This window comes from Anomaloglossus baeobatrachus, chromosome 8, assembly GCF_048569485.1.
Source record: "Anomaloglossus baeobatrachus isolate aAnoBae1 chromosome 8, aAnoBae1.hap1, whole genome shotgun sequence".
In the NCBI taxonomy this organism is placed as follows: Eukaryota; Metazoa; Chordata; class Amphibia; order Anura; family Aromobatidae; genus Anomaloglossus; species Anomaloglossus baeobatrachus.
The window spans coordinates 209,529,531-209,539,530 of NC_134360.1; the positions used below are offsets into that span (position 1 = coordinate 209,529,531).

General features: G+C 47.9%; 1 protein-coding gene across 4 annotated transcripts in view; it reads right to left on the minus strand.

Moving 5' to 3' along the window:
• The window catches only part of RABGAP1L (RAB GTPase activating protein 1 like), a 426,173-nt gene that overhangs the window by 310,136 nt on the left and 106,037 nt on the right, over nt 1-10,000 (minus strand). For all 4 annotated transcript variants that reach the window (XM_075320137.1, XM_075320138.1, XM_075320140.1 and 1 more), the window contains one exon: nt 6,680-6,846. In XM_075320137.1, the coding sequence (XP_075176252.1) occupies nt 6,680-6,846 (167 nt within the window). The remainder of the gene's footprint in view (nt 1-6,679; nt 6,847-10,000) is intronic.

The following is a 10,000-nucleotide window of genomic DNA, read 5'->3' on the forward strand; positions in this document are numbered from 1 at the left end:
GCACAGGGGAGATGATGTGGAGGACGGGACTATCAGCAGCGGCGGCAGCGAGAGGGAAAAATCAATGTTTTCAGCTGCCAACGTCCATCTCCCTCTCGCTGCCGCCGCCGCTGATAGTCCCGTCCTCCACGTGTTCCCCGAAGTACCGCTGTCCCCAGCGTGCACGCACAGGGGAGATTATGGACCCCTCTCACTGCCACCGCCGCCGCTGAAAGTCCCGTCCTCCACGCTCCTGTCGTCAGCTCCACGCTCCTGTCGTCAGCTCCACGCAGTAGCGCGATCAGCTGAGCTGTCACTGAGGTTACTCGCGGCCACCGCTGGATTCAGCGGTGGCCGCGGGTAACCTCGGTGACAAGCTCAGCTGATCGCGCGGCTGTCTTCATTTGCTGTGTGGAGGTGACCGGAGCGGCGGTGTCTGCTGCTTCTCCGGTCACCTCCATGCAGCAGAGCTGGATGCGACGCTGGAGCATCCTGGATTACGCCGGACATGGAGGGCTTTGTCGGGGTTAATAAATTGGTAATGAGGGTATATGTTTGTGTTTTTTATTTCTATTAAAGGATTTTTCGGGCGTGTGTGTTTATTTACAGTAATTTACAGATTAATCATGGAGGGTGTCTCATAGACGCCTGACATGATTAATCTAGGATTTAGTGGCAGCTATGGGCTGCCAATAACTCCTTATTACCCCGATTTGCCAACGCACCAGGGCAAATCGGGAAGAGCCGGGTACAGTCCCAGAACTGTCGCATCTAATGGATGCGGCCATTCTGGGCGGCTGCTGACTGATATTGTTAGGCTGGGGGGCTCCCCAAACGTGGAGCTCCCCATCCTGAGAATACCAGCCTTCAGCCGTATGGCTTTATCTGGCTGGCATTAAAATTGGGGGGGACCGCACGCCAGTTTTTTTTTTAATTTATTTATTTATTTCTAAATTATTTTTTTTTAATTCAACAAGCTTTATGGGCTTGTTTGAACTGAAAAATACATGAAACAATTGTTGACAAAACTGCAGCCAAAAACGCACCAAAAAAGCAGCAAAAATGCACCAAAAAAGCACCTACATTTTTTGTGACATTTCCAGGCTCTCTCTGACAAGGTGCAGTTTTGGCTGAAGTTTTGGCTGCAGTTTGTGAACACGAAAAAGAAGCAGCGTGCGCATGTAGCCTTATAGGGGGAGTTTTTCGTTTCCAGTTTTGAAGCGTTGTCTGCAGCCTTGATTGGTCAGAGCACTTTCTTTGGTTCTACTGGGCAGAAGTGGAAAAAAACTGCTCAGAAGACTGAACATATGTCCAACACACAGAAATAGATAGGAAGAGGGTTTTTTTTTTTTTATTAGCAAATTTTCAGGCAAAATTGCTCCGAAAAACTCCATGTGCAGATACCCATACCATATCCACTGACGAGAGAAAATCAAGAACGTAGTCTGACAAATTACTATGAAATCATAAAGGTGGTAATTTACAGCGGGAGGGTCTGGTGATCCCAGTACCTCTCCGGGCACAGACGTGATGACGCGTTTCCAGCTATTTACAGCCGTCCCTATACAACACTACGCTCTTTGTAGCTCAACCTTTCACAACTTATTATAATAAGCAAGTCTTCTAATAAAAAGGCAAGAAGGCGTATCAAGGGCAGGAGGCCAGAGAGGAGGAAAGGACAAGATGCATTTTTCTTCAAGCATTTTGTGGCTTTTTATTAGATTTCAGAATTTTATAAGACTTAAGACCTCTTTCCATTCTATATCTGGAAGTATTTCTAAGACAGTAGCTAATGCCAAATTACAGTATTTTTCAGATTATAAGACGCACTTTTCCTTCCAAAAATTAGGGAGGAAATTGAGGGGTGAGTCTTAAAATCCGAAAGTAGCTTACCGGGGGTGGTGAAGACGGGTCAAAAGAGGCAGGGTTAATGCTATGCGGTGTGCTGCCAACGCTGCTCTGTGCAGCACTGTTCTGTGCGCTGGCCGGCACGACTCTGCGCGACGTGCGTTCATTCTGAAGATGTCAGTGGTCAGCACGTGCACAGATGGAGCTGTCAGCTCAAGCTCCTTACTGCGCACACACAGACTCTGGCCGCCATTATTTGAAGCCATCACCGCCGACATCTTTAGAATGGCCGGTGCCTCACCACGCCCCGCACAGAGCAGAACAGAGACGCGTCACCAACCCCAGCACAGAGCAAAGTTGCGTCACCAACCCAAGCACAGAGCAGAGCCGCCTCACCAGCCCCAGCACAGAGCAGAGCCGCCTCACCAGCCCCAGCACAGAGCAGAGCCGCCTCACCAGCCCCAGCACAGAGCAGAGCCACCTCACCATCCCCAGCACAGAGCAGAGCCGCCTCACCAGCCCCAGCACAGAGCAGAGCCGGCTCACCAGCCCCAGCACAGAGCAGAGCCGGCTCACCAGCCCCAGCACAGAGCAGAGCCGCTTCACCAGCCCCAGCACAGAGCAGAGCCGGCTCACCAGCCCCAGCACAGAGCAGAGCCGGCTCACCAGCCTCAGCACAGAGCAGAGCCGGCTCACCAGCCCCAGCATAGAACCGCCTCACCAGCCCCAGCATAGAACCGCCTCACCAGCCCCAGCACAGAGCAGAGCCGCCTCACCATCCCCAGCACAGAGCAGAGCCGCCTCACCAGCCCCAGCACAGAGCAGAGCCGCCTCACCAGCCCCAGCACGGAGCAAAGCCGCCTCACCAGCCCCAGCACAGAGCAGAGCCGCCTCACCAGCCCCAGCACAGAGCAGAGCCGCCTCACCAGCCCCAGCACAGAGTAGAGCCGCCTCACCAGACTCAGCACAGAGCAGAGCAGACTCACCAGCCCCAGCACAGAGCAGAGCAGAGCCGCCTCACCAGCCCCAGCACAGAGCAGAGCAGACTCACCAGCCCCAGCACAGAGCAGAGCCGCCTCACCAGCCTCAGCACAGAGCAGAACCGCCTCACCAGCCCCAGCACAGAGCAGAGCCGCCTCACCAGCCCCAGCACAGAGCAGAGCCGCCTCACCAGCCCCAGCACAGAGCAGAGCCGGCTCACCAGCCCCAGCACAGAGCAGAGCCGGCTCACCAGCCTCAGCACAGAGCAGAGCCGCCTCACCAGCCTCAGCACAGAGCCTCCTCACCAGCCCCAGCACAGAGCAGAGCAGACTCACCAGCCTCAGCACAGAGCAGAGCCGCCTCACCAGCCTCAGCACAGAGCAGAGCCGCCTCACCAGCCTCAGCACAGAGCAGAGCCGCCTCACCAGCCTCAGCACAGAGCAGAGCCGCCTCACCACAGAGCAGAGCCGCCTCACCAGCCTCAGCACAGAGCAGAGCCGCCTCACCAGCCTCAGTACAGAGCAGAGCCGCCTCACCAGCCTCAGCACAGAGCAGAGCCGCCTCACCAGCCTCAGCACAGAGCAGAGCCGCCTCACCAGCCTCAGCACAGAGCAGAGCCGCCTCACCAGCCTCAGCACAGAGCAGAGCCGCCTCACCAGCCTCAGCACAGAGCAGAGCCGCCTCACCAGCCTCAGCACAGAGCAGAGCAGCCTCACCAGCCTCAGCACAGAGCAGAGCCGGCTCACCAGCCACAACACAGAGCAGAGCCGCCTCACCAGCCCAAACACAGAGCAGAGCAGAGCCGGCAGTGAGTATCTGGGACCCCCTCTGTACCACTCGCAGCATTGCAGTACTCCAGTACCTCCCCTGCCTTTTGTGACCTCCGCTCCACTGCTGCTCCCTTTCCCTGGTAAGACACCACTGGATTATAAAAAGGACTCCGTACCTTTAAAACAAAAAATACGGTACTGTCACAGCTCCACTTTATACTCCTCAGTCACTTGACAAAGCAGCTTGGAAATTAAAGAGGTTGCCCCCCCTTCTTTAACAATGATGGCATGTCATTAGGATAATTCATCAACGTCTGATCGTCCAAGGTCCGATCAGCTGTACTAAATGCAGACGGTGGCAGCAGGCGGCCGGAATTGCTCAGTTCCAAAGCTGTCCCGTCAACTGATAGCGGCCAGGTACTGCACATCAGCCTCCTATAGATTTGAATGGGAGGCGGATGTGTAATACCCGGGTGTGGCTGCCAACGGAAGACTGTGCAGCTCCGGAACTGGAAACTTAGCATTTCCGCCCGCCTGCTACCGTCGCCAGCACAGAGAGGAGCGCAGGGTGTCGGACCCTATCTGATCAGACATTGATGATCTATTCTAAGGATAGGCCATCAATGTAAAAGAAGAGGATGACCCTTTTAAAGTGAAATGACAGGTATTGGTAGCAACAAATCTCCTCTAACTGGAAGACCTCCGACAGAAGCAAAACTACAAATTGCAGTAAGCACTGACGGGACGCTGCGGGCTGCAATGCAGAATGTGTCTTGTCCCTTTCCTTCTGTCTTCTTCACTAGAAGCTTTCCTGAGCAGACAATGCGCCAATAAAAATTAACACAACTGGTTGTATCATCATCAGCGACACTGAAAAAAAAAAAAATCTATCGGTTGCATCTGACAGAAAAGCTGGGGACAGAGTGAGCATCCAAAAAATTAAAAACTTCCTGTGCCTGCCTCCCTACGCTAGCAAACTCACACTTAGTAAGGGAGTAACTCTAATAACACATGAATAGGAATCAGAAGGAGCATAAGCTGCACTTCACAGTAGGACAAAGATGGCACCCAAGGGGGCCTTAGACAGGCCCCTAGGGGCCATGATCACCTATATACACATGCGATTATGAGTGAAATCAATGCATTCATACGTGATAGACAGTGATTAAACGACAGTGTTCAGATCTATCTCTGATCACTACTGTTTCAGGCAAATGCAGGCTGTGTAACACAGCCAGCATCTGCTGTTATGATCTGGTAACCGTGGACGATCACGAAAAATCCCATTAATAAGGAAAAAAAAACAAAAACCACAAGAGTAGTTGGAAACTGAGCTGACCGCAATCCCCTATCAGATAACACTAGAAGTAGAAGTGGGATGTTACTAACACACCTAGACACCCAGTCACTGCCTGAGAAACTTGCTACATCTCAAAGCTAGAAATGAGGAATCCTAACTTGCCTCAGAGCAGTCCCCAAAGAAATAGCAAGCCTCCAACATGCAACAACGGTGATGTAAGAAAACACAATACACAGATAGAAAATATAGATCAGCAAAGGTGAGGCCTGACTTACTAGATAGAACAAAACTGATTGCGGCTAGCAAAAAAACCCTATAGAAATACCAAACTCGTGATCATAAAAAATACTGAGACGACACGGACTCTTCCCCACTATATCAAGTACTCTTGTGCTTGACACTTTAACCAGAACTGTAGATATAATGGGAAGAAACAAAATCACAGAACAAGTAATATTCTAAAGTGAAAATAATCCATAACTGACCAGGGAGGAAGCTCCCTTTCTTGCTGGAGGGACTGCCGTGCTCACAAAAGCAGAAAGACAGATCCTCACATACAAGAAACCAAACAGAACCAAATGGAAAAAGCAGAAACACTCTTAAGTGCAAATCTAGCAATTAAGCACAGAAACAGTAAACTTATCTGGAGTAGATTCAAGCACCAAATAAATGGGAAAATCAGAAGGGAAAACTCCCAGCCATCTTCAAAAGCAGGCAGGAACATCCATCACCGGCGACTGCCAGGCACACAATGCTCTCCTAAATAAACTAGGCTGACCTGCAATAGGATTTCCTGGATTCCCAATTCATTCTTTCACCTGTCTGAATCACAGATTCCAACTCCGCTTCATTACTATTCCTGGCCACCAGAGGGAGCTCCACACCAGTACCCACTCGGATGACATTCACAACAATCTGCCATGTATTGTGCAGGCTCAGCTCCTGAGCAGGGCCGTAACTACAATAGGTGCAAGGGTTGCAATCGAATTGGACCAGGAGCCTAGGGGGACCAAAAGGTGCCTTTGGCCTCCATGAAAAGACCAATGCTTTTAAAGACTTGCAAAAATTGAGGGTCAAATTGGAGTTTTTGAATTAGGGCCAATGAGCTTCAAGTTATGCAAGTGTATGAAGCACACACACCTATAAACCCGACATAGCACGTCTTATGTCATGTCATGAAGGTGTTAAAATGACATATCTGATCACGGTACTGCCATTCATCATAGCTAAGTGAGGAAAGAGGTATAGGTAAAACTTTAAATAGATGTAGAAAAGTCTTTGTTTTACAAAAAAAAGCCATTTTTTTTTATAGTTTTAGCTTTCAATAAATGTAATGTCTTTGACAGCCTAAAAAGAACAGAGACCACACAGAAATATAGGGGGTACTTGCAGATATATATATATACACACAGGACCTATTATTCTATATACCACATGCCGAGAAATTGAAAGATTTGGTTTCTGTGTCTCGCGGTAAAAAAAAGAAAAAAAAATATTGAAAATGAAAGCTATAAAAATAGGCTACAGATAATACCAAGTTTTCTATAGAGCGAAAAAAAAAAATCTCCAATTATCTATGTAATTGGAGATATAAGTATAGCTTATTCTATAAAAGAAAACAGATTTCTTTTACATTAGGATCTATGGGGTTTGCAAACTGTGTCTATTTAAAAGTGTTTTTACTGAAAGGGAAAGCGGGATCACATCAAACCGCGAGGAATAAAAGACAATGCATCATGCGGTGTATTCCATACCGAGAGGTGAACACGACCCTTTTCAAGCGCTTTCATGCGACTCGTACCTGTTTCAGCTTTAGGTAGAAGGTCTCTGTGTAGGCTTTTCTGCTAAAATACCAGAACCTCTCGTTTGGGGCATACACGCGGACCACTGTCTCCAGGAGGAATCGGACAGGCTCCACCACTTCTGTAACCACCATATCAACGGCTACGGTCATGTACACTCTCTTGTCTGAGGAGTAATGAAATGCAGTCAAAATCCAAATTATCTACACACTCCCATGTTCTGGTAAAAATGTGCAATAATTGATTGTGAATCATGAAAAGCGGCTCTCCCATCAAAGGTTTTATCCTCCTAATATGTTGCAATCATATTCATTTCACAGTGTACTTACAATTGCTCATTTTGTCCTTCTACCCAGTTAATTCTTCTCTTTTCCATTAGCTCTATGACATCACTTGATTAGAAACTGACTAGCTGGAATTCTCCTAAGCTCTATGTAGAAACAGAAAGTCTCTTATCCCTGCATGAGTCATCGTTAGAACTACAAAGTGTTTTCAGTGACCTAGACGTTGAAAACTTTGATGGGAGTGCTTCTTTAAAAAAGCAGTTTAAGGGGTTGTTCACAAGCTGCGTTTTTCAAGGATGAAAATCGCCAAATTTGTACAGTACCATCAAAGTTAATAAGCTTTGTGCAAGCTCATGCACATGAAGGTTATTTTTTCTTTGCAGATTTGAAACCGCACAGCATTATGTTAACTCTGCAGCTTGTCAGTTCTATTAACCCTGCCAAAGCCCTGTGGCTCACATGCTGTCACGGCTGTGTGATAAGTGAAACACAGTCCTGTGGTGTCTGGCAATAGAAGGTCGCAGCGTTTGGCTGCGCAAAATGCTCCCTGACTTTCTGTTATTCCTGATGTTAGTATTAAGTGTACTGGGTATCTCCTCTGCTGGGTTTTCATTCCTTACCCTCTAGGACCCTGCAAAGCTCCACGTTCCTGCAGCTGCTTATCATCTGTATATCCCCTTGGGTTTGAATACTCATTTTCTCTGGACTTGTGCTGGTAATATTCAGTTCCTTCACAAGCTCTGGATGCAAGCAGGCAGCTTGCACTTATCTATAGGATCGTTGCTGCTTTTGATGAATTTCTTCTTGCGCTTTACCCATGTGTGTGCTTTGTGTCTTCACTAGTGTTTAGTAGGGTTGACGAAGAGCTCATCCCATCCGTTCCCCATTTAGGGCCCAGCTCTAGAGTCATCCTAGGGTCAGGTATCAGCTCAGCACATATGTGCGGAACCTATCCAGGGTGGTGAGGGACCCCAGGGGCCAGCATGAGGTTTCATCAGGGTTCACCATCTTCCCCTTCCCTAGACAAAGGGTTTCCCTTCTTTCTCTTGGTACGCCCCCGTACCTAGCATAACACATGCCCATGCTTCCCGATATCCCCACAATTTTCTCTTTGACAAGCTCCAGTAATGATGTGTGGGTCAACATATGACCGCTGCAGGCAATCACTGGCTGTATTAGTGAAGTACAGACAGTAATGAGGTCACTGCTGTCAACATTCAGCTGCAGCAGTCGTACATAATGTCAACACATCACTAGTACAGAGTTCACAAACAGTAGCAGGGAAACAATGGCACGGGAGCTTGGGGGGGGGGGGGATTGTGAAGGTAAGGTTTCCTTCTTTTGCTAATTGATTTCTACCATTTTGCAGCACAATGTCTTTACCGACAATATGGGAACGGTTGACAGACACATGTATCAATAGCAAAAGACAAGTCCAGCCATACCTTTAGCTAGCCAGGCCGCTCCTCCATTACCAAGAAAGAGATATTTGAATATGCAAATTAGTCTTAAGTGCTTTAGACCATGGAAGCTCTTCCTATGCCTCTGGCACTCCGGCTCTATTATCCACCCAGCGCTGCCTTCTCTTGCTTGACCGACTGCTCCTTTGCTCGAACTCACACAGCAAGGAAGCTGTGAGTCAAGCAGAATGTGGCACTAGGCAGGGAAGAGAGCTGGGGAGAGCAGGAACTTGAAAAGTGTCCCAAAAAAAGTCTGCCTCATTCGCATATCAATTCAAACTTATATTTCTCGGTGACGGAGGAACAAACTGGTTAGCTAAAATACGGATAGACTTGTATTTCACACTGTCACATGAATCAAACAATTTAAAGAGGTAAACTCCAGCTGCCAGATTAACTTTAATGTCCTTTATTTAACTAAGTGATCTGAAAAAGAAAAAAAAAAAAAAATAATCTAAATTTGTCAGGGCTCATGCTCATGGTTATAACTGTCTGAGGGAAGAGAGGTTGAGGGCAGTTTTACACAGAGAAGCAGGAAGGGGTTTCTCCATAACGTGGAGAGGCTAGAAAGCATCTGCAGTCACAGAGATGGCAGAGACAACAAGCTTTAGAAACGGCGGAAAGCACATAAAAAGGAAATCCGTGCAATTCTGTGCTTAGATATGAGCTAATGAAGACAACAGCACCATACACTGTGTCCACCCATATCCTGTCTACACCGCACCTATATACAGTGTGTCCACCCATATCCTGTCCACCGCCATTAACTTGAGAACGGCGGCAGCTATAGGCATAGAAGTGGTGTCTAGGTATAGTAAAGTAGCCATGTGCTATGCAATGAAAGCGCCTATTGCGCCACCTGGTGGAAAACAACGGAGTTAGCATTTTTATCTCGAAAACGGAAGGAGATAGAGAAAAAAAGTGAATTACAAAGTTGTAGGGCATCATCAATTCAATACGAATCGACACCTTGCATAAAGAAATGCCATGATTAGAACGTTTCAAAAACTCACAAGGCTGCGGACGTGAAGAGATACCTCATGGAGACCTTCCTACAAGTCATTGGGTATGGTAGCTGCGTGGAGTGACCTCCACGCTCACCTGACCCCATTGGACTTCTTTCTGTGTGGTCACATCAAACAGCAGGTGTATGCGACCATTCCATCAACATTGTAGGACCTACGACGACGTATCACAGATGCTTGTGCAAACGTGTCACCTACCATATTGCACAACGTGCAGCAAGATACAGTATGCTGTCCAGAGTCCAGAAGTGCATTGCAGCTGACGGGGGCCACTTTGAGCATCAAAGTTAAATGAGCGCCATATGCGTGACCAGCATTCAATGTTTTGGGGGGGGTCATGGGTTTCCTATCATAGCATTTCTGTATGCAAGGTATCGATTCATATTGAATTGATGACGCCCTGTAACTTTTTAATTCACTTTTTTTCTCTATCTTGTTCCGTTTTCGAGATAAAAATGCTAACTCCATTGTTTTCCATCAGGTGGCACTATAGGTGGTTTCATTGCGTAGCACATGGCTACTTTACTATACCTAGACACCACTTCTATGCC